General features: G+C 33.1%; 1 protein-coding gene across 1 annotated transcript in view; it reads right to left on the reverse strand.

Annotated features, from left to right (window-relative positions):
• The window catches only part of LRP1B (LDL receptor related protein 1B), a 1,896,287-nt gene that overhangs the window by 745,880 nt on the left and 1,123,995 nt on the right, over nucleotides 1–26,412 (reverse strand). Inside the window, exons 14-17 of the mRNA XM_054478394.2 lie at nucleotides 24,692–24,881; nucleotides 16,469–16,591; nucleotides 5,078–5,218; nucleotides 603–728 (exon numbers count right to left, since the gene is read on the reverse strand). Of these exons, the coding sequence (XP_054334369.1) occupies nucleotides 603–728; nucleotides 5,078–5,218; nucleotides 16,469–16,591; nucleotides 24,692–24,881 (580 nt within the window). The remainder of the gene's footprint in view (nucleotides 1–602; nucleotides 729–5,077; nucleotides 5,219–16,468; nucleotides 16,592–24,691; nucleotides 24,882–26,412) is intronic.

A 26,412-nucleotide genomic window follows, 5' to 3' on the forward strand; every position in this document is an offset into this window, starting at 1 on the left:
TGGCACTCTGTTGTAAACTATACCACAAGCTGTGTATTTCCATTCAATGAGAATCTGGCTAGGGATTCAAAGATTTATTACAATAGAGTAGATTATATGGAAATATAAATAGGCTAGTGGTCTTGAGATTTCATGGGGAAAAAAACCTACTTCACATAAATAATGTGCATGAATAGAAAACTATTCACAGAGGTATTCTATAGTAGACTAAATAAAATTTATAAATTATTTTCTCAAGGTAAAAAAAAAAAAAAAATCCTCCTTGTGAGATGGCCTATATCACAGCATGCTAGCAAACATCAACCTCCACTGCCAAGTAGGATTTAGTAGGGACAAGTCTTGTACAAGTAGTGTGTTGACAGTCAACCCATATGGATAGATGAAGTGCCAAATTAGTCTGGAAAGCAGAGTAATGTCCAAAGATTAAGTAAAAGATAATTTGTATTCTAGCCTTTGTGGCGTCAAACTCTGAATTCATTTACTACTGCAATAATCAGATCATCAGCACTAGGAAAGTTCAGCTTAGTTCAAAGCATTGACTTGCATTTTTATGGAGACTAACTTTGGAGGAGATTTACGTGTATATCCAAGCAAACCTTTACCTGCGCAAGTTTGATTGGATTCATCTTCATTGCTCCCACAGTCATTAGCTCCATCACAAAGCCATCTCTTGGGGATGCAGCGATTACTCTGGCATTTAAACTGATCATCAGGACAGCTATGATTGACTGGGAGGGAGGGGGAAGCAAGTTTAATTATTTAAAATTGGATAAAGTTGTGAATATTTTGAATGATAGTTACAGAAAAGTTACAATAATAATATTATAGTACAATACATGTCATAGTCTGTCATTCATTGCCTTATATTTAATAGCAAATACTAATATTCACTTTGTTAAAATGTTAATGCTTTTATAAAAAACATCAAGTAATTAAATCTTAAATAAAAGGAAATGTATTCTTTTTTTATGTCTCCATTAAAACCAACTGTCTGGCCGGGCGTAGTGGCTCACGCCTATAATCCCAGCATTTTGGGAGGCTGAGGTGGGTGGATCACCTGGGGTCAGGAGTTTGAGACCAGTCTGGCCAACATGGTGAAACCCTGTCTCTACTAAAAATACAAAAAATTAGCCAGGCATGGTGGTGCATGCCTGTAATCCCAGCTACTTGGGAGGCTGAGGCAGGAGAATCACTTGAACCCGGGAGGCGGAGGTTGCAGTGAGCCGAGATTGATCACTGTGGACAGCAAAAGCGAAACTCCATCTCAAAAAATAAAATAAAATAAAACCAACTGTATCACTAAGTTTGTTTTCTCATTCCTTATACCAACTGGAGATTTCACTTAAAAGCTTTTTACCAAGAGCATTTAAAATTAACTTCAAATCTTAATGTTAAACATAACAAGTATGTATTGAAAATAATTTAGTCATATATATTAAAAATATTTTTTAAACCACATAACCATTCAAATATTTCTTAACATATTAAATAAGCCTATTTTTATTACTCTCTGTCCAGTGTTTCTTGGGAATGGAAAGAAGAACACAGAAAAGAAAACGAAAACACAGAAAAGAAAAATGCATCATTTGCGACCTAGAGTTGATGTTAACTATGAGATTCTGTATCACTTAAAAAAAAAAAATCATCGTGAGTTTTCTTCCCTAGTACAAACAAACATGCAACCACAGAAAATACTTAGGAGGTGACCAATCCTCATCTGGGAAGCTGTGCATAGCTAAGGATTAAACTTCCAATATCCAAGCACAACAGGAGGGCCATCTTAATGTTAACCTTCTATGATTATTTTTCCTCCATTCCAGAGGCTAAATTCTTAACTGAATTGGCATGCTTTTCAATATGTGTTTCACAATTTCAACACTGTTTATAAGGGTAATTTTCTTTATGCCCAGTAGTTACACTTCGTATGATAAAAACAAATGTTTATATTTGTTTTACTGAGAATTTGAAAAATTGTCATTTTATCATGCTTGTTGCGTAGCAAATGTGTGCATTTCCAGTTAGTTTCTATAAAACAGTTTTTCTTTAAAGTAGCTTTGTTGATATGTGGTTTTATCACTTTTTAGAAAGTTTTTATTGATGTATAGTTAAAAAAAACAAAACAAAACAAAAAATAGGGCGAAAAGCTTTATATTCTCTGGTATTTGAGCATGATTTACATTTTCTACTCACTTCAGGGACTTTAGCAAGAATAACTGCCGAGGGAAATATAAGTCATCTGATGTATTAGAGAGCCAACAATTTAAAGTACCAAGATTATACATATGTACTTCAGAGAGGCTTAGTCAAGGACTTTTGCAATTTTCAACAATAAAGTAATAAACAGGAATTCAAACACCTGTTGGTTTGGAGCCGGAACACTGAAGGAATAGAAAGTAGAATAACAAAATTCAAGGTTGCAGATTATGGGTGTTTAATATTTAAAATAATCCTCTGAAATTACCTATGTAGTATTAGAATATTAACCACGAGATCTCAGAAATAAAATGTTGCTCAGAATCACTGCAATGCTTAGGGAAGATGACACAGTGCTGGAAGGTGGTCAGAGGTGTGTAACTGCTTATTGCCTCACTTATCTAATCACCCACTCATCCATGTGCCAGGCACTGTGCTAGACCCAGAGACTACATAACACTACAACATAAGGTGTCTTCTCATGAAAATATTAATCTATTAGATATACCAAATAAGTAAGCAAATAATTTCAATTTGGTTTGGCAACTACTATAATAAAGAATTGTACAGGAGATGAATGTTTAACTCCAAATGGATGTATTGAGAGTCAAAAAAGATTTTCCTAAGAAGGTAATGGTAAGCTAAGTTGAATTCCTTAGACAGAAAACAGTCAGCGCAGTATTGCAGAGGAGAAAAACAGGACATGTTTTGGAGATTTATAGTTCAAGTTGATAAAAATAAAAAGGGTAAATGGATGCGTAATAGACTAAAGACTAAAAATGTAAATACAAGACAGAGCAGGAAGTATTGTATATGTGAGTCAACAGATTTTAGAATTTATTTTGTTGGTTGTGGAATTATTGAAATTACAAGAATAGATTTTATTCTATAAATATCGCTCTGAAAATAGTGTGGAAAATGGGCTAAAGTTAAGGGAGGAATAGTGGCATGCATAATAGAAAGCCATTTTCTGAGTTAATCTAAGGTGAAAGCCTAATTTAGCCGATGAAAATTGAGAGGAGGTAAACATAAAAAATTAATTATTTAGGAAGTAGAAAAAATAGGATTTATTTAAAAAATTGAGTGTGGACTATAAGTAAAAGAGAGTTCTCCAGGGGGAAACCAAAAAAACAAAAAAACAAAACACCATGGCTTGTGTGATGGATTGAAGAGTGATGATAATAAGATAAAATGACTGACTAGAAATTTTAACACTCTAATTAACAGTACAAATGCAATGCTTCTTCTACCCACAGAGGAGGTCAGTTTTCTTGTTAATTTGCTAGAAGATACAAGTCACACTGATGAAAACGTGGACCTAAGGAACCAATACATGAATACTGTGATGCAGTATTTGCACTCTGCTCAGGCATTTAAAGTTGACTACAGAGGAAGCTGATATATAGGGAGCATTCATCACAACCACAAATAGGCTGGCCCAAAGGTAATGAGTTATCTCAATTTGACTCTTCACACTTAGTTACAAATCAAACTCTGTTCTACTCTTTCCTTCTTTTTCACTACTGCACTTGACTGATTAGTCTTAAAAGTAATAATAAATAAATAAGAGTTCTGATTGTGAGTCAAGAAGTGAGGCAATTAATCACTAAATAATACTCATTTATGTAAATTAGGACAAAAATACCCTTTACCCTCAGATGAAAGGTTCCTCTCCAAAACTCTTGACTAATTATAGCAATCTAGTGTTTAAATTTTTTTTGTGGGTTCAAACTTTGCAGGACAGATATTAACGGGGCTGAAAATAAGAAGTACATAATGTTGAAGTCAGGGCCTGATTTTGGAAATCAAGAGAAAATATAGTCCTATATTTATGCATTTCTTCTAATTTATGTGTTATGTATTAATATACAATTTGAAAATATTTTTTAAAGTTTGTATTCTTGAGATTTTTGTCCTAAAGCATCAATGTTTGAATAACATGGATGCCCAGACTAATTTTGCCCATTCTTAAAAAAGATCTTTAAAACTTTATTTGTATATTAATTTTTAGAAAAGGGAAATGAAGGACTGTCAATCGACTCTCATTAGTTCAGACCTAAAAACGGACATTTATTGAAAGAAAAAAAATTTTAAAAACAATTTACTTAGGTCAGATAAAAAGATCAAGGATAAATTTGTTCAACACATGCCTTCTTTTCATATAAAATATTTTATATCTCTCAAAATCACTTAGCTAGTGACTCTAATCAAATATATTCTCAAAACATTATTTAATGTACTTCCCCAAACGTTTTCCTAACACATATGTGAGAAATGTTATTTTGCCTACTAGCAACACGAAACTATTCCTATCCCAGCAGATGATAAATTATTAAATAGAAGCCAAAGAGGGGAAAGTCAAACCTTGATTTCTGAGTGCCCATATGTGTTTTCTACCATGTCCTGAGACAGCGAAGCTATAGAGTGACATGTTCCAAACCCATGTCTGTTTCCTTGGATCTTCTTCAAGGCTCTGTTGCCAAAGAGCAGTGGAGTGGATCGTGACCTTCTGTACCAATAATTTTGTCTTGAGGGAGTTTAAATTATTTTCCACATCTTTAAATTCAAAAATCCAAAGAATTTCCCTACAGCAACCTCTGAGAGTGGCGTGGTGGCGCTGATATCAAGGAATGTAAAAGGAGAAAATTCTTAGAGCAACTAAAATGATAATATGAAGGACGGAAAAGGATGAGAAAAACTGCTTTGAAACTGTGCAAAGGAGGCAATCTATGGTCTCCTCTTTATGCAAAAGGATGACTGAAAAATTAAACCAGGTTCAATTTGCATCAAAGATATTTTCAGATTGTCACAAACTGCCTTGATAATTCACACACTCAAAGACTCAGGAAAATACAATTTTTAGGTAACTTGAAAGAGAACATACAGCAGTTTACTGAATCCTCATCGCTTCCGTCTAGGCAGTCATCGTCGCCATCACATTTCCACCGAGCTTGGATACAGTGTCTGTTTTTGCAGCGAAACTCTCCAGCTTTACATATGCGAGGTAGTACTTCTCCAGGATTAACTAGAGTTAAAAAAAACCCAAGGTATATGAACAATGCTAGCTACAGTCAGTCCATTAAAATTTAAATCTTGTAGAGTTTTTTTTGTTTGTTTTAGATTCCACATATCAGTGGGATGAGGTATTTGTCCTTCTCTGTCTAGCTTATTTTATTGAGCACAATGTCATCCAGGTTCATCCAAGTTGTTGCAATTGACAGAATTTCCTTTTTCTAAAGGCCGAGTAATATTCCATTATACATGTAGGTTGGTAGGTAAGGGTCTGTGTGTGTGTGTGTGTGTGTGTGTGTGTGTGTGTGTGTGTGTGTATCACAATTTCTAAGCCGAATACATAGAAAATAAAGTAGTAATGGAGAGGAAAAGAGGAGATGTAGGTCAAAGAGCGCAAAGTGGCAGATAGGTAGGATGAATAAGTCTACAAATCCAATACACAATACAAAGACTATAGTTATAATATTGTGTTAAAATATGCATTGGAAATTTGCTGAGAGTAGATTGTAGGTGTTCTTACCGCATACACACACTAAAGTGTGACTATAAGAGATGATGGATATATTAATTAGACTATAGTAACCATTTCACTATGTATATTAAAACATTATGTTGTACACCTTAAATATATACAATAATGTCCTAAAATTTTACATACTTTAAATTCAAAAATATGTGATACTCATAAAGTTTACTATAATCGAACACACACAGAAATAAATTTTGCTATAATAACAAAATGTTGTCTCATTTAACTTAATTGAAACTATAAAACATTCTGGTGACAGCCATCTTTGAGAAAAAGAAAATTTTCAATTGTTCTGGCAATAAGTATTCCACTGTGTGAAAGTTGATCATGTAAATTGGGTTATTCTTGCTGTATACAACTAAAACACTACTGAGAAGTGAAGGGGAAAAAGCACTCAGGGCACATATCACGCTGGAGGAATGTAATTCTCTGCAAGCCTGGATGCTGGAACTGCCTGTTTTAACCTGAAACCAGTTTTATTGAACAGCTACTGAAACAACCTGCCGCAGCTCTAAAACTAGTTTTACTCACTTCTGTCACTCACCAATCAGAGTTTGTGAGCTCCCCAGAACTTTAATAGTGCCAATAAGCTTTCTTGCAAAACAATGTGCCACATTTCTGCTTTTTTTAGAAAACTTCCAACCTTCTCTTTGTTTTTCGGCCATGCAGAAGATCATCTAGTCTATGGGTGTGCCCCAAACTGCAATTATTACTTCCCAGATAAAACATTTTAAGTAGAGATATGTATCTTTGTAAGATGTATTTTATTTGACTTTTAACAACTAAGAACTTTGAAGAGTTATTTTAAACAACGCTGACCAAAGTAACAACAACATTAGCAACAATAACACAATACCACTTTATATTTATGCTGGGTGTGTAGTTTTGCTTTTCAAAGAGCTTTTATTCATAGTCTAATTGATCATTATGATAACCTATAAGACATATATGGCAAAGAATTTTACTACCTCCATCTTATAAATAAGTACACTGAGAATTAAAATAAAAAGACAATGCAATAGCACACAGCTTTGATGGCTATAATCACTTTGCTGGTCTGCAAGTAGGAGAAAAACTCAGGCCCACTTAAGGGTTCTAGAAGTATTATGTTAATCAAAACTATCTTTTTATGTATTGGGATTCTATGCAGTGTTTTTTCTCCATATGTTCCAGGTTCTCTAAACAAATGTTAGGAATTTGGCTAAGTGGGATTTATTCGCAAATTGAGTCTTACTATTCTTCTGTATCTAAGTGAATTAAATAGTCTAGAAAGAGAAGAGAAGAGAATATGTGGCAATCAATGGTTACAGTAAATGATTTGTGTTTCACGGACTGTAAAAGGGTAGAGGGGGGCATGTCAAGGAGAACCAATGTAAACATGAATGTTATACGGCCTGCTGTGGCATGAGGGATAAAATCCTTTGTGTCTAATCCAGGAATCGTGTGTCTTCTACCAGAATTCATGAATCTCAAGCTAACATGCTAGCTTGCCATCAGGGTAAAATCTCAGATTCTTCATTGTTCTTGACATAAGAATTTTTCTTTTTATTCTTAGCTCTGATTTCCAAATTCTCCCAAAGTGTAAAGCATCATTAATTATAATAATTCTAGCCCTGCCCAAGCCTTCCAGATGTAATCAGTAGTTATATCACAAAGAAACCACATTATCAATGCAGACTATCAGGTTTGTTTAGGTTCATGATAATAGGCTAGCTAGCAATATCCGTTATAAAGAAAACATTTAATGTGCTAAGTGGTAATCCAGATATAAGACAGCAGCTTAGAAGTTCAAAATGCATGGTCTTTTCACCGGCATTAAACAAGGTCTCTACAAAGCATTTGTTTTATAATTAATTTTTACAAATTATGATGTCTCCACTTGAGGAGCTTCTTGAATGTAGAAAGAAGAATTTCACATACAGAAAGGAACATTACCTAGAACAGAACAGGTTGTAGAGTTTATGCTCAAAATTATTTGTTGACTGATTACTGGAATTAACAGAGATTGGCATTATTGTAGTGAGAGATTCTATTTGTGGGAGCTGAACAAATCCTTCAGGAAAACCACGTCCCTTCAACTGGCTAAGCAGCTAATTCTCTTCTTTTGTCACCCAAGGACATGGATAAAGTTGCAAAAGACAAAAAGATAAAAGATAAAGACAAAGGGATATGTAGACAGAAAGAAGAGAGACAAAGTTCCACCTACACTCAAAAGGGTGAATATATAAAGATCTATATATATTATTTTGTTCCAATGCATAATGTGACTGAATCTATATAGCACTTGGGTGTTTGAGCACAGCCAAAAATTGCTTTTAGTATATTAACAAGTGCTGGAATTGAACGCTTTACTTCAGAGTTGCGCTTTGAACTATGCATTTGAAAACTGATACAAAACCTGTAATTCTACTGCCAGAACCATTTCTAGCAAAAATTCTACAGTATGATCTCACCTATAAGAAATTGACAAAGTAATAAATAATCCTACAATTTAACCAGGATCAAAAGTAAAATAACATGAATCATGGTATACTTGTCATGGAACTATTCGTTTTTACACACCCTGTGGTACCTGCTGTGAGAACAACGAAATCAGAAGGCCTATGCATGAATCTCCAAGGCACTACAAAAGAAAATATGCATTCCAGAATTTTTTTTTTTGGCAAAAACTGGCTGGAGATAATGCCCAGGTCATAATGTTGGGAAATAGGAAATGCTGATAATAAACTTTTTTTTTTTTTAATTTATTTTAGTTTGAATTATCTCAGACTGGGAACTCAGCTCAGCTTCTGGACTCAAGACATATTCCTGACCTCAGTTTAATAACCTGTGGTGCGCATGAACAAGTTCTGATGTTTCTGACTTTGCTTTTTCTTTTCAAACCCAGTGTGGTGATCTATTCTAAATTAATTTTTCCCTCAATTGATGCTTTGCTGTCAACTGCATCAGGATTATAATTTAGTCATAATAGCATTTGTCCTGGGACAAAAAAAATAAAATGTCTTTCTATTGTTTCTGCTTCTCTAATATTGAGAAATATTTGTTTGTTTATTTCTTCATTTTGGGCATCCAGAATCTCTTATTGCCTCTTTATTTGAGCAGGGAGAGAGAAAAGAACCAAAAAGAAAACATGAAGTTGTGGTTTGCTGGATGTCTTTATATAAGCTCGCCTACATCGGAAGACTGTGTGAAAAATGCTGCTATAGATTTTGATTTTTCTCCTTTAGATCATAGCAGGATGACCTTTCATTAGATAGAGTGGTCTTCTGAGCAGCCAACCTAAGTGGTACATAATCTTCTGTGAGTTCCTATGCACAGAGGGCCATAAATATTCGTCTGGATGGGCTTCTAAACTTTTTAGTGCCTTAAACTTTTTACTACACATTAAATTGCATATATCCTAGAACATAAGGCTTGTCACAGCCAAGCAGATAAATGGTTCACCATAGTGAAGTCCTGTTTCTTGACAGAGGAATATATCTGGAGCTCCAGAAGGTGATAAAGGTCACGGAGTACCATTGACACATAATCGTGCAATGCTGTCCCTTGGATAACCAATGTTTTTGCAATGTTCAAGTTGCTCTCCTGAGAGTAACGCACATTGAAAAATTCTGTCTTATTTTTAGGCCACTAAAGAAGAATTAAAAGAATTACTGTTTCTTTAGACAAAATAATCTTGCTGGAGTTTTTTGAAGTTGTTGTTAATAGTGACCCACTGTCTTTGGAATCTAACTTACTTTTTGGGATTCTTCATGTCTTCATTTATTAATATTCTATGTTGTGTTTTTTTTCCCACAAACATGTCGAGAGAAATATAAAGTTTGCTTGGTAATTGATCACCTAGCTTTACACATGCTTCTCAGGGGTAGTAAGTTCCAAGTTACTATGCTACAATCGACATCATTTCTAGTTGTGAGAGGATTTGACCATGACAGACAAGATTCAAAAAGACAAAGAGTCCAGCCTACTCTCATTCTTGATTCCTTCCAAGCATGGCGTTAGAAATTCATCCTTAATCAATCATGTAGCATGTCAATATTTTTCTGTTGGGTACATGCCTTTTCTGGCATAGCCTTCTGTTGCAAGTTCACTGAGAAACAGTCATTGGTGTTTAGTCCAGCTTGAACAATTGCCAGTGGGTTTTTGTTCATTTGATGTCGATTTAACAAGGATGGCTGAAACCAGGAAGATCATGTCACAATGGCTGCAACTTTGTTTTGCTTGTTTGACTCAGATTGCACAGTTAATCCAGATAATTCCAGTTCACGTGACTATAATCTAGACTGAACTAAATCAGACATCCCGAAGAATCAACAGTAACGAGAGGTTAGTGGGATACTGATATTTCCTATGCACTACTGTACTCAGCAACCATGAATTCTATTTGTAGTTGTCTGCAGTTTAATTTTTTCATCTGCAAACTAAGGCTAACATATCTTTGAAAAACCTTTACAATTAAAAAAAAAGGAACTGAAATAATTTCTATAAACATACTTTGTGTTCTTTCTGTGCATGAAATGAGTTACTATATTATTCCCCTTAATATTTCCTAATATATTTGAAAGGAACCTGGGCAAGTTGCAGCCTATATTAGAAGATATAGCAGAATTTTTAACAGCCAAATGCAGCTACAAATTCTCAAATAAGCACTTATTTGTGTTGATTTAACATTGTCTAGTGCAATGAGTATAGACAAAATCCTCTTTCTTTACCCTTTTATTGCATTGGGGTTACCTCATGCATGAATTATAGATATTAGAAAGAGAGCAACAGTCTCAGAAAAAAATTTCTCTAACTTTCACCAGGTATAAAATCACATGTGTACCACCATGATAACAGATTTTCTAACATCAGCTTGGTAAACAACATTGTATATAGTATTTCCTTACAAGCCAAAGTCATTTAAATTTTATTTACACAGAGACAGATATGCAGTGATAGCCTAGGTTATTTAGAAATAAATACTCTTCTCTTTCTGTTGTTTTTTTCCATTGTTAAGCATCAATCTGAATCATTTCAAGTGCTACAGAAGCGTGTGCTTAGCTAGATTTCCTATTAAGATATTTGTATCTGTGGCTTCCAAGAAACTACTGAACATATTTTGTTGTTTTTGGTTTGGCAATTAGGGCAAGGAAGAAACTACATAAGGCAGAGTAAGGATGAAAGGTCGGAGATACAAAAAAGGAGGGACTGGTAGTCACTGCTGAGGAAAAGCAATACTGAAAACCCATTCGTGGATCTGGAGAAGGTGACAGGACCATTTACTTATGTATTTATTTATTTTTGAGATGGGGTCTTGCTCTGTCACCTAGGCTGAAGAGCAGTGGCACATACAATCACATCTCACTGCAGCCTCAACTTCCTAGGCTCAAGAGAGCCCCTGCCTCATCCTCCTGAGTAGCTGGGTCTACAAGTGTGCACCACCATGCGTGGCTAATTTTTTTTTTCTTTTTTCAAGAGACAAGATCTCACAAGCTGGTCTTGAATGCCTGGATTCAAGCAATCTTCCCACTTCAGGCTCTCAAAGTGTTGGGATTACAGCTGTGAGCCACCACACTTGGCCAGACAGGGCCATTTCTAATAGAGTACAGTACCCAAGCAAATATATCTGTGTGTCCTCTCCCACCATGATATTTAAACACAGGTGAACTTTGTTAAAATAAACATAAAGGACAAGCTTGATCAAAAGATAAGATGTAACTATGAGGTGTAATAGTCAGTTAAATATAAAAGTGAGCAATTAAGACAATTTTTCAGTCTCAGGGTCTTAAGTGGATGTGAGGAGAAGCATCTTCCATTGACTTGGTGATACCCAAAATATGGTATAGGAGGGCTTTAGATGTGTCTATTACAAGTACAGGTGGAGGTGCCACAGGTTTCTCTCCTCAGGGACTAGAGACTAGGTTAGGGGTCAGTGTATATCCCAGCGAGCCTTGCTTCCTACATTCCACTTACACTGTGGGCCAAAGTAGCAAGCTTTAAACTCACAGAGGACTGATTTGTAACTCATATTTCATTTTCTTTTGAGCCAGAGAATGTACGTGGAAATAGGAAATTGATATATATAACAATTCATTTAAGTCATGATAAAGTCTTTGTAGGATTTTACTTCCTAGATTTTTTTAGTGATAATTCTTTTTGTTTTTACTTCTGCTTATTCCAGCTCACTTTTATATTGATAGTGCTTTTCCTCTCATCTTTTCCCTGTAGTCTACAATGTTGATTTTTTTCATTTATTTATCAATCTGTCAATATCTTTCCTAGATCATATATCATATATCAATATAGATATATCAATATAGATATGTTCACCTAAAAGCAACCCATATCTTTTTAATGGAGCATAAGGATGAAAGAAATAGGAAATATAATTTGTAGGCCAATGATCCACTAATTATGATCCACATAACCGAAATTAAAAAACTAAGTAGAAAATTTTAACCTCAAAATACTATTCAAATATCAGTACATGATGAATGCAAGTCCCCTCCCCCTGTAACTTCCTACAATGATAAAGAACAAAAATAAAAACTTACCAGATCTCTGAGAGTTTGGCCTCTTGATCATTGTATTGACATTATCGTAATGGAACTTTCACTTTTTGCAAGGCCAATAGAACTAGATTTAAAAATTCATTCATGAGTCTTTCTAAGTTATGCCACTGGAAATTGAATAAGCCTGTAAGCTGTCCATCTTTTTTTTTTTTTTTTTATACTTTAAGTTCTAGGGTACATGTGCACAGCGTGCAGGTTTGTTACATATGTATACATGTGCCACGTTGTTGTGCTGCAACCGTTAACTGTTAACTCGTTATTTACATTAGGTATATCTCCTAACTCTATCCCTCCTCCCTCCCCCACCCCATGACAGGCCCCAGTGTGTGATGTTCCCCACCCTGTGTCCAAGTGTTCTCATTGTTCAATTCCCACCTATGAGTGAGAACACGTGGTGTTTGGTTTTCTGTCCTTGCGATAGTTAAAGCCTGTCCATCTTTAGGTAGGCAGAGAGATCCTTTGCTCCTGCAGCACAGACTATAAGGTCTGCACCTACCAAAATAAGAGCACTTTTTGTGCTACCTGCCATCTTTAAGAGGGAGTTTATGGGTGGAGCAAAGGCATGATGAGACCAGGTAGAAGTCCCTGAAAGCTACTCTGTGTGTGCGTGTGCACGCATATGCGTGTGCATGGACATTTCATCTTTTCAAAATGTCAGAGTCATTCAATTGGGCTAGCAGAAATTTCGTTTTATGCCAGGAAAACAACTTTAAAAGACTCCTTGGTAGAAACTGAAAAATTAAACTAGCAAATGTACACATAAAGCATATCTTTTCTCCCAGTAACTAAGATAAGATTCAGCCTAGCAGCCAACTTGGCAGACTTTAAGTTGTTCAAAGTCATGCTTAATCCCTGCCTGTTGGCAAACTGTGGATCTTGATAGGTTTCTTTCATTTCTGATGATAAACAATAAAATATGAATTAAAAAATAATACCACAGAATAAAGAAACGGAAACAATCACCTGGTGACTCAGAGAAAGTTTACCTCTGAGAACTATCTTCCACAGAAATCAACTTACAGGCAATTTACAAAGTTCCATTACTAAAGAAAAAAAAAACCTTACTAGAAGGGTAAAATTCATATTTGTGTTCTGAAGTATGTAATTACAGAATAGAATAGGTACAAATTTGGAGAATTTTAAAGGGAGATTTTGTTCAGCCAAGAATTAATATGCAGAAGAAATGCTGTTTACATAAAAATGCACAGGAGGCATATTTTGAACTCATCAATATGTACAGCCATCCCTCAATATCCAGGGGGGATTGATTCCAGGATCCCTTATAACTACCAAAATCCATGGATACTCACGTCCTTTATATAAAATAGTGCAGTATTTGCATATAACCTACATATATCGTTTCATATACTTTAAATCATTTCTAGATTACTTATAATACCTAATACAAGGCAAATACTATGTAAATAGTTTCCATACTATATTGCTTAAGAAATAATTACAAGAAAGAAAGTGTAAGTGTTCAGTACAGAGGGTCCACTGTATTCTACATAGTCTTCTTGAAGAAGTTATTTCAAGATATATTCCATCTATCCTACACACCAGTGAAATGAATAAATGAACAATGGAGTGTTAAAAGTTTAAGTACTAAGCAATACAAGTAGTGAAACACTGATCTAGGCCTAAAAATATTGTAAAATTAACAAACTAAATATAAATGTCAAAAATATTTTTATAAAAAAAGGACTTATTTTCGGTAATTCAAAATCATATTCTTGGTCAGATATGCTAATTTTATAATAAGTGAAATTGAAGCAGATGAGAAAAGTAGTAGAAAAGAAACCAAAGTCCTCATGTCTAGTAGTTGGAACTCAAAATAATAATAAAATAATTTAAAACTGAGGGTATTATTCCAAATACCTAAAGAAGATGTAACAATGTCTAATTGTTATGTCTAATAGACATAAACTATATGGTAAAATACATAAAAAGTCATAAATGGTAAAAGAAACAGACAATTACCTATAACAATGCATCATAAATAATCCCAAACATCAACTAAAAAGAAAATAAATGGTTTGAAAGGCAGTCATTAAAAATTATGTTTACAAAGATATTTGGTTACCTGATAAGATGCTTATGCTCATATTAAGTAAAAATGACAGAATTTGGGGTCTAAATTCCAAATGTTCTACTTACTAATTATGTGAACTTGCAAAGTAATTATTTTAAAAGTCTAAATTGTAAATTATAAAATGAAATGGTGATAGGGTTTGGCTGTGTCCCCACCCAAATCTTGAACTGTAACTCCCACAATTCCCACATGTCATGGGAGGAATCCAGAGGGAGGTAATTGAATTATGCGGACAAGTCTTTCTCATGTTGTTCTCATGATAATGAATAAGACTCATGAGATCTCCTTATTTTAAATACAGGGATTTCCCTGCAGAAGCTCTCTTCTCTTGCCTGCCACCATCCATGTAAGATGTGACTTGCTCCTCCTTGCCTTCCATCATGATTGTGAGGCCTCCCGAACTATGTAAGTCCATTAAACCTCTTTCTTTTGTAAATTGCCAGTCTTGGGTATGTCTTTATCAGCAGTGTAAAAACGGACTAACGCAGATAGTAATAGTATCTTCCTTACATAGTTTTTGTAAAGACCAATACAAATCACAAACTGTATTACAAAATGCCACATCCATACCAGTGTAAGCATTCACTCAATCTTACCTACAATTATTATCACTGGTAGTAAAAATAAATCCCAGTGATATATCATTATAAGAAACTCTATTAAGATTTCTTAGCAGTTTATTTCTGAATAGTGGCATTATAAGTGGATTTTTTATTTTTAAGATATTTTCTTAAATGTCTTAAATCTTAAATATCCTTTTAAAAATACATCTTTTCTTTATCAGAAGAGATAAGATGTTATTGATAAATTGAAGTTATTTTTATTACACTTATCCCTCCTCTCTCACAAGAGACAATCATTATAAATGATAAAATAAATACACGAAGTGTTTATTCAGCAATTTGTGATGGTTAATTTTATATGCCAACTTGACTGGGACACGGAGTGCCCAGATGTTTGGTCATACATTATCCTAGGTCTGTCTGTTAGGGTGCTATGGATGAGATTAACATTTGAATTAGTAAAGTGAGTGAAGTAGACTGCCCTTAGTCATGTGGATGAACTTGCTCCAATCAGTTGGCCAGAGTGGAACAAAAAGGCCGAACCTGTCACAGGCAAAATAAACGTCACCTGCCTGACTATTTGAACTGGGACATTGGTTTCTTCCTGTCTTTGGACATAAACTGAACCGTCAGCACTTCCTGGGTCTGAAGCCTGCTGACATTTGGACCAGATGTACACCATGGACTCTCATGGATTTCCAGCTTGCCACCTGCAGATCTTAAGACTCATCAGTTTTTATAATTTATAATTACACAAGGCAATTCCTCATAATAAATCTTCTATGTATTATATACATCCTATTAGTTCTGTTTTCCTGAAGAAAAACAGTTCTGTTTTCCTATTAGTTCTGTTTTTCTGAAGACCTCTAACACACAATTCAAGATTAAACCATTCTAAAAATGTTATATAGTTCTCAATACATACATAGCATTGTTGGTGTTATTGTGCTTAAGGGACACCACATGGGGTAGAAAGAACAAGTTTCAAAAGTCATATCAGAATAATAAGATGCAGTAAATTGAGAAATGTCAGCAAAAGTTAATAAAATTGCCTTTAATCCAGATCGGTCAATCCAGTTAATTCACTATTTGGATAGTCTGTAAATTCCTTACAAGTCTTTTTGCCTCCTTCCTTGCTCTTCACCATTTAATATAGACAACTGAGTCAGGAAGCCATTTAAAGTCATTGTAGGCCTATGTTGTGCCATCTATCTAATCAACAACAATGCATTTTTAGTTGCCGCTGCTTATAGTGAAGTTCTCTTATGCTTCTGTGGCATATACTTATTTAATTTTTTTACTAAATCACACATAGCAGTGAACTCCACGAAACACCATCATTGTCAATATTCATCTATATATTCAAAATTAATCAGTTAATAATTTTTAGTCTAAAAAGAATTATATCTAAGTAATTATCTGAATTTCTCTTTCCAAGTGTCATTTTAATTCCTCTGGTTTCTTCTGCTTCTAGTCTTCAGAAAGAGCCCAATAAACAAATAAGGGTAACTTGAAAAGAACTTACATGTGCAAGTTGTCCCATTTTCATCCAAAAGTTGATTATCAGCACAAGCACACACCCGGCCTCCTGGGATAGCCAAGCAAAGTGTACTACAGCCCCCATTATTTACTCGGCACATATTGTCACCTGCAAGAGGAGGAAAGAAAATGTGTCAGAGAACTCTGATTCACGTTCTTTCTAGGAGGTGAACATAGATGTAATTACATACACTTATATATGCTACGTATATTACATATTTAGTAATATAGTCAAGATTTCTGTTGAATCATAACTAAATGTAATAATGTTTGAAAATATGTGATGCATTGGTAGATAAAGAGAATTTTCTCATTAATTGGAGGAGATAGAGGTCTGAGTGAAGTCAGGTACTAGGTGAGAGAAGAGAAAGAAGAGAATGGTGTCTGTCTTGGATAGTTTTCCAGATTAGGCCTATTGTATTTAAGTCTGAGTTCTTTGGAAAGTGGACCACTGGCTCTCAGAATGTGGCTTTGGATTCCCAGGGAACAGAAAGCAAATGAGTGTTGGGAGCAAGGGTGGGGTATTCTTTTCTCTTGCGCAGTATACACTGGAAATGCAGTGTACTGAGGACTCCAGGAATCATAGGACATCTGTGAAGACTCAAAAATTAGCAGCCTTGCTGGTATAAGGTGAATGTACAGTTCACAAGGGCGAAAGTGTCCTCTCAGTGGATCTAAAGAGCAGAGGCACTAATGAGGTATACAACAGACATAAATTAAGTAGGCATGAGAGGAAATTTATGAATAATATACACTATTCATGAACGAATGTGAGGCACCCTTGCAGACTCGCAGATAAAAATTGAGTAATTATTTTTAAATCGACAAGTAACAATTGTTCATAGTCATGGTGATGTTTCAGTAAACGTAATGTGTAGTAATCAGATCAGGGTAATTGGCATATCCATAATCTCAAACATTTATTATTTCTTTATGTTGGGAACATTCAATATCCACCTTCCAGATATTTGAAACTATATATCATCGTTAATCATGATGTGGGATGATATATAATCATCCCACAGTGGTATAGAACATTGGAACTTATTCCTCCTATCTAGCTGTAATGTTGTATGCTTTAACAATTGTAAAGGTGTCGGTACGAATAAATACAATTTAGATTGCCAATTAGTCTTACAGGTTGGAAAGGAAAGGAAGAAAGTATATTTACACTTGTGCATCACTTAACGATGGGCATACATACTAAGAAATGTGTAATCACATCATTGTGCAAACATCATAAAGCATCCTTACACAAACCTAGATAGTAGAATCTGCTGCACACCTAGACTATATGGTGCTAAAAAATTTTAGCTAGAAAAATATTTTATGTAAAAAATTCTCTTTAAAACATGTTTAAGTGACTACTTTTCAAACACAGTGCTAAAAAATTTTATACCTATATATCAAATATTGCTTCTAGGCTACAAACCTGTACACAGCATGTTATGGTACTGAATACTGTAAACAATTATAACACAATGATAATAGCATTTCTGTATCTAAACGTATAAAAGTTACAGTAGAAATACATTGTTATTACCTTATAGGATCATCACCATACATGCAGTCCATCATTGACTGAACCATCTCTATGCCACATATGACTCTGCTTACCTATAAATGCGTCAAACTTTAAAAAGAACTCAACACTAGCAATACGATAGGTAATGTAATTGCAGGGTCATATTACTCTATGTTGCAGTTTGTTCAAAGCATCAATAAATAACATTTTTTTATATCAGAATATTTCACTGAAACATTAAAAATAAAGAGCTTTTAATTACTTAGAGCCATACAATAAGAGAATAAAATGATTAAAGTGCAAATACCAGAAATGTGATTAAAGTGACAGACTAGGTTATTATACTGTGAGCCTCAGAGGTTGGATGTGCTATACGGAAGATAATAAGAAGTAAGAAAAAAACTCTAAAATGCTCCTGTATACCAAAAATATTCAACACATTACCACAGGTTATCATTGAGTGCCCACAGATCAGAAGAAATGACCTAAAGTATATTATCATTTCATTATCTTGAAAAATAAATTTAATTCACTGTGTTCATAACAAATTAAAAAATACATATGAAAGCCAAGGAAGCTAGTAATGCATGCTACAGTATCAATTTCTGAATTCAGAGGGTAATTAAGCCTAATACAGAGTTTTTTTTAATAGGAAATGCATAAATGCTTTAAGCAGCTTCCAGAAAACATCATGTTTATTCCATGGCTATGGAATAAAAATGCAGTGCTTCATAGGATGCAGAGTTATTCTATGTTGTACACATTCTGTACAGGATGAAATTGTATATTTAATATTTTAGTAGCATTCAGATTCTGGAAAATTAGAATTAATTCAACATATTTTGAGAAATACATAAAGAATTTAAACAGTAAGAAATAAGGAATTATTGACATTTTGAAATGTTGAAATTACATGCTAAATATCATATTCCTTAATTCAGTGGTGTGCCTCATACCATTCTAAATGAATATGAAATTTAAGTATTTAAAAATAAATTTGCATTATTCAAACTTTGAAATATATTTCTTTTCTGTGAATACTACATATTAAGAGAGAGGAATTGGTTATTTGTTCTGTCATAATAGAAATCCAAAATCTAAATTAATTTGAATAATTCCATATCTCTCCTCAGAAGGGCTTAGATCTTTATTTTAATAGTGACCCAACGTATTTTTGAATTTCATTAATATGTTCCAGACAGATATCATATGATAGTATTTTTTGAAGTTCTGAGAACTAGAAAAATATTTTATGTAAAAATATCCTCTTTAAAACATGTTTAAGGGACTACTTTTCAAATACGGTGCTAAAAATTTTTATACCTATATATCAATTAAAAAGTCATGAACATATTAATAGCTGCTGTTAATGAAAACTTATAAGCAATCCCAGAGCTAGTTACTTTACACATACATTATATTTTATTCAATTTTTTTAAATAAAATTACAAGGAAGGTTTTATCTCATTTGCAAGTAGGAATACTGAATATGTGATCGTCCAAATGGCCCTTCCAATATGTAGAAATAGGAAATAATTCTTATTAAATTATCATTTATTTCTAATCATTATATTATAATTATTTATAAATAATTAGAAATAAGATTTTCTTACTCCAAAATTGTGTTCTCAAACACTAACTTATTTATATACGATAAAATAAAATTAGATCAAAAAAGACATACCAAATATACCAAAACAAACAAAAGTCTATTACTTTCAGGAAGCAGATAGTTTTTAAAAATCAAATATGCAAGGAAAGCAAATGAAGAATAGCTTTCACTATCTAGTTGAAGAGGGCCGTCTGGATTCATCAAAAACTTTGTCTTTTTTTTTTCCAATCTTGTATCTTCCGGAAGCAAAATTATATTCTACACCTTGCAAATAGTGCCCAGCATAGAGTGTGTTTGATAAATGTTAGTTAAATAAGTAAGTGGTGAATGCAACTTTTAGTTAGCAGTTTGAATGACAAGAACAATCATTTGGAGTGCAGGCACAGGTACAAGTTTGTGGATAGATACAACTTCCAAAGAATGGGAGTAAAGACACAAATAATATGTGAAAACATTTCACAAGCCTATATTAACATCTCAATGTTTTTAGACCTTAGCAGTTTAACTTTTGTTAATAAAGTATCTTTTTTTTTGAGCAAATGAGAGAATACAGAAACCAGCGCAAAAGAATTCCATTGTTTCAGTCTTTCCTTAATCTGAATTTTCTTCAAAATGGTGGAACAAAGAAACCTCCTTTTCTATATGTGTTCTGCACTCTTGACTTCTCAGTGTCTTATCATAGGCAAAGTGAGAATTCTCTGCAGTTAATATAAAATATGTGAAACTATGGGGATTCTCTTTTTTTATTTTTCTAACTAACGTAGAGATACTCAAGCTTGTAGTTTTGAAGGGGCAGTAGACACCCCATTTATTCCAAAAGTTAGATAAAGGCTGAGAGAGTGAGATCCTGAAGCCAGATGAATTATGCATTTAATCTAGCATAATTTCAGAAGAATTGACTGTGAACGATGTCAGTCAATCTGAAGAAAGGATAAAATGCTTCTTACTTTTTTTCTCTTTCGGAATCAGATGCTCCTTGAAGACTGTGTTTATATTTGACATGCTTTGAAGCCACTTATGTAAGTGTGTGTGTGTTAACTATATTAAGATACTCCTTAGTTTTGGTGAGGAGGTTTGGTGATTATCTCAAAAATGGGAAATATAAAAAGAAAGAAAAATTTTGTGATGATGGTCCTACCACCAAACCTAAAGCTTATTAAACCTATAAAATAATGTGATTAATAAATATGTCATACATTAAATAACTGCTATGTCTGTTATACTAGTCCTGTGTAATCTAAAATCTCTAAATCCTGGATTCTATAAAAGTAGTCAAGGGGAACTTTATATTAAAAATATATATTTGAATACAAAATTTATCAGTGATAAAATTACAATCACCAAAAAAGATTCACATTCTTTTTCTTCTATCTAAAAGTATAGTAGATATAAAATTTTGAGAAATTAAATTGGCCACACAAATTAAACACAGAAAAATACTTTCTGGTCAAACAGATCTGAATTTGAATTTTAGTTTTATCCCTGGCTTACTGTGTTTCTTGAGGGCCAATGGCTATGTCTGTCTGATCCTTGGGTTTCTCACATGTAAAATATAAATCAATAGTACCTATTTTAAATATATGTTGTGAAAATTAAATAACAATGCTTAGTCCACTTCCCTGTAGTTTTAAAAGTTACAGCTAGTTCTTAGTTAATAAATGTCTTCTATTTGTCATAAAATAATAGGATACATTTAATCAACCCTTATTAAAATATTACTTAGTTTTGATTATCTCATTCCCCAAAATGTGCAAAAAATCAAAGTGTGCTTTTGAACCTAGAAAATAAAAAGGAAAGTATGTTATTTTACACAATTGCTACTTTTTATATGAGAAGGAGCAGAAGAAAGCTTTAAAACTTGTTCTAGATATCTAATGTTAATGAAAAAGGAAAGCTTATAAATTTTACCAAAAGAAATGACAGTAATATATGAGAAAAATATCTTTACACTAAATCCCTAAGAATTACTTAAGAATTCTTTCCTGAGGTAGCTTTCTGTTTAGTATGTTATCTATTTATATCTACATTCCTGAAATTCACTGGTATATTCCAAGTAATTTGACAAGTCTCTTTTTTTTTAGACAGAGTTTTGCTCTGTAACCCAGGCTGGAGTGTAGTGGCACATTCTCGGTTCACTGCAACCTCCGCCTCCCAGGTTTAAGCGATTCTCCTGCCTCAGCCTCCCGAGTAGCTAGGATTACAGTCTCCTGCCACCACCCCTGGCTAATTTTTGTATTTTTAGGAGTGACGGGGGTTTCACCATACTGGCCAGGCTGGTCTCGAATTCCTGACCTCAGGTAATCCACACACCTCAGCCTGCCGAAGTGCTGGGATTACAGGCATTAGCCACTGTGCCTGGCTATTGACAAATCTCTTCTAATATGAGGAGTAAGGGGAGATCTGATTAGTTGACTAATTTTCTGACACTGAGTCTAAAATATTTAGAAATTACATTATTAACATTCCTGAATATTTTTCATGGTGGTCTTGTCAGATGGCGTGTGTGTGTGTGTGTGTGTGTATTAATACTATCTATCCATATGTATAAAAACTATAAATAATATAGTTTGTATATATATATAAATAAAGTCATATAATTTGCATTCTCTCAGAGAGAGAGAGAGACTATAAAGTTATATAAGATTAGCTTCTTTTATTCCATTATGCAAAGGAGATATGTGCTACTTAGAGATTTGGTTTTCTCTTCAATTGCTGAATTTTATCCATAGAAAAAAAACACAACAGTCTAACAGGACAATATGAAACCATTTATAGGACAAAGATCATCTATTTTCAAATATGTATTAATGTCTGAGGTTCAAAAGATGCAAAGAGTAACACCATTGAGAGAAAATTATAATAATTAAGACAAACTGCTCACATCTGAACATCGGAATGCATTTTGCTTTATAATTCAGCTACTTTGATCAATGTAGTAAAAGATACTAAAAATTTAGAACTCAATTAGATTATCTAATATCAATGTCTCTTGACTGAGAAAGAATTGTATTAACCAGGAATTTAATTTCTATATTGTATTGCTTGATCAAACATATAGTTAAGTACTAGGTAATCCTTAGCTACACGAAGAAGCAGTAGAAAACTCAAATCAATTGATTAATTCACCTAAGTTAATAAAAATTATCAATTATTCTCAATACATTTACTCAGTAAAACAAAACATTATGGTTTCTACAATAAAAGTTGAAAAAGAATTTAGTAATCAGAGCTCAGTTTTTATTTTAATGACCCTTCAATTAAAATGGGGAAAAGCACTTTTAAAAGATCATTGTCCATCAAAGGAATAACATTGCACTACTATACATCAATGGCACCTTTCAGAACACCAAAAATATTCTCTATCAGAGTTATGTACCTCATTGTATATTATTATGTACATTATTCCATTGAATATTGATTTAAAATGCCTATATGTAGGGTAACCTTAAAAACAAATACCTCCTATTAGAGAAATTGTAGGGGCAAGTTACCTATCATAATTTGTTTGTCAGGCACAGTGCTATGTAAGTTCTGCTTTTAAATAACAAATAGCAATTTAACCATCATGGAAATGTTATGAAGAAAGTATTTTTTTTTGTTGTAAATCTTTCATGATGAGTCCAAAGTTTTAAAAGATGTTAGGACCCAGATCTAAGCCCAGGGCATTTTTCACTACACGTGTTGCATTTAGTTAAACAACTCACTAAAGCAAATGGAAGCTTAAAAACTCTGAAGATGGTAAAAATGTTATGGACTTTGGCGATGGAAATTCAGCAATGACATTGAAGAGGAGCAATTCTAAAGAGAAGGGAAATGGAAAATGTGATCATATATTGATTGGATTGTGAAGTTAGAGAGAACTATAATCCTGAAAAGCAGATCTTTCAGAACATGAAAAAGATTGTTTCTATTCATAGCCTGTGCTCTTGTTCAGTATAGGCAAACTATGGTAGTGTGGTGGGGGTGCAGGATTTATATGAATATAACAAAATATTACCTTTTAATCTACCCAGGCAATTATCTCTATTCCTCATTTCTTGTCCATAGCTATGGCTTGTACCATCCAAATAATTTAAGTTTTACTCTTCTAAAAGATAATTTTATCTTTTATCAGCTATTGATATTTCTCATGTACACATTTCCATTATTTTATAAAATTACATTTGTATTCCATTGAAGCAATTTTAATATAGTGGGAAAAAACCAAAGCTTTTGAATGAGATAATTTGCTTTAGGATCGCTGTTTTAGCTGAAATATCTTCAAAAACTCTGTTGCTAGATAATTTCCAATCGATAGCACATGTGTTAGGAAATTCATAATATAATTTATTCATCTTAAATGTATTGAACTACATACTCATTAAATTTTTACAAGGATATATCTATTTAAAAAAGGAACAATGACTATTTAGACTCATAAAAAACCTACCACCTAATTTACTAAACTGTTTTCTTTGTTCAGTACCTAAATTCTGAGTAATGCTATGTGTAGATGTCCTAATAAGTATTAATAACTCACACAAGTAAAACATAAAATAATATTATCTGATTTTAAGAAGACATGAATATTGTTATAGATGGTTTTACTTTTGTGTCATCTAAAATAATTACATGTCCCTTAAATATACATTGAAACTAATCAGATAAACATACTAAGATAGTTTTAAAAATAACATTTTTCTTGTATAATGCATCTTCAATTTTCAATAGTTTTCTTTTCAAACTAAGGAAGTTCTCATATTTAACAATACTTACGCTTTGAAAACATTAAGAGAATTGTTTTACTTTAAATAACTAATAGCCTTCTTCAATGAAAATCACATGAAGAGAAGGAAATAATTGGAGAAAATCTTAAACCTCACTCATATGGAATTCCCAGGGATAATCACTCAGGATATTTAGAACAACAAAAAGTAAATTTCTATGATAACAAAGTCTCATTTGATTGACTTTGGAGCGAATTTGACATCTTTTATCATAAAACTTTAGCAACACTGTCAAAATAAATCTTTTATAACTTCTGTGAAGTATTATTATATGTGAATCTCAGAAGCATTTTTGTTTTTTAATACCTTGTTGCTTTCGTGGATCATAAATCTGAAGCCCAAATAGGGGTGGTCTTTCATGTCTCAGCAATGTCACCTCACTCGTTATCAAATCTAGTTGAAAAATGGAACCATTCATATAATCAGTCCAGAACACATAATTTCCATGATGCGACAGTCCAAAAGGGTGGTTCAACTCTCTCCCACTGTAAACAATCTGTAAAATATAAACACATTGTGAAAAATCAGAACTGAACTTTAGAAACTAACTAGATATTTAGAGAAAGTGATATTCAATAAGTATAACAGATCATAATCTAATATCTTAACTCATTTTCTCTGATAGGTTTAAAAAATGGATTTCACAATGTGAGCATATTTTTTGTTTGTTTTAGGGCATGCTATTTGAAGGAAACTATTTTATCTAAACCATTTATTATTTATTATTAAACTGTCTATTTTATTGATGTAAATTCTTTCATCTATGGCACGAAAAATATGGTTAAGAATGCAAATACTAAAATGACTTTTCCCTACTCTCATTCCTGTTTCTTTTGCTTATGATATTTCAGTATCATATCCTGGGATAGAAATCAACCTGAATAATCATGTGTATTACAACATTGCTCATCCAATAACCAACAAATAGAACATGTTCAAACAGTATTGGGAGTCAAAAGGATCCTCCTACTTTAATTGGGCCAATGAAAATTGAAGAAATCTTGGATCTGGCAGAAAAGATGGTAAAGATTTTAATTTAAACACAGACACATTTATTATTAGTAAATAGATAAAAACTCACTGGCAAATTAAATTCTGATTATGTTAATATATTCATTTACATTCTAGTTATATTGTTTTGTTGTTCCTTAAATGGAAGAATCATGTGATAAAAGTTTAAGTCCAGTTTCACATGTAGGATTGTAGAAGGGGAATAAATTATGCCTCAATAATGATAATACTTTTTCACCTTTCACCATAAATAAAAACATATTGAATACAAGATGAAAAAGATTTTGTATTCACTTCATTTAATATTAGAGAATTGAGAAAATTATCTAAATAACTTAGGGTCATAAATTTAAATTTTGCTCCCTTTAACTGAATTCTTCTTACCAAATTATCATACATTGAATAATTGACATGGTTTCTTAATTTTTTTCTCACCTTTATGTAGGCTAAAATGTGCTGGCCATGAATGTATTATGTTTATTGTTTACATACCAACATCTTCTAAGGAAGCATAAAGATTTATCTAGCACCTGTTAAGTATGTGACATTCGGTTAAATGCCAACCAATTGTACTTATTTGGAGAAAATATTTACAGTATTGTTAGAGTCAATCAACAACAGAACAGTCTTAACTGATTAGTGTAGTATTTCTTTCTAAAACAGAATCCATAATGAGTAGGCTTAGCCAAATGTGCAGGTTTTCTTTCCAAAAAGAAAAGAAATGTAACTTAAAGGAAGCATTTTGGTCATTTCTAACGTTCCCTTTTTGTATTATTTAACTCACAGTTAAAGTCAGTTATTGGTGTTATGTGTAATTAGGTAACTAAAACACGAAATATAGAGGTTTTGTTTTGTCAACTATGCCTCTGTCTCATAGCCAACTGCATCATTCTCAATTTTACCTAAGAATTTCAAAATCATTTTGCAGTTACTCTAGCAAAAAAAGCAAGAGGAAACTGATACCTCTTCATACCAATAAGCTTGAAGTTCAGCTCATTCCTACTATGTGTTTAAGT

This window comes from Pongo pygmaeus, chromosome 11 (genome assembly GCF_028885625.2).
Source record: "Pongo pygmaeus isolate AG05252 chromosome 11, NHGRI_mPonPyg2-v2.0_pri, whole genome shotgun sequence".
In the NCBI taxonomy this organism is placed as follows: Eukaryota; Metazoa; Chordata; class Mammalia; order Primates; family Hominidae; genus Pongo; species Pongo pygmaeus.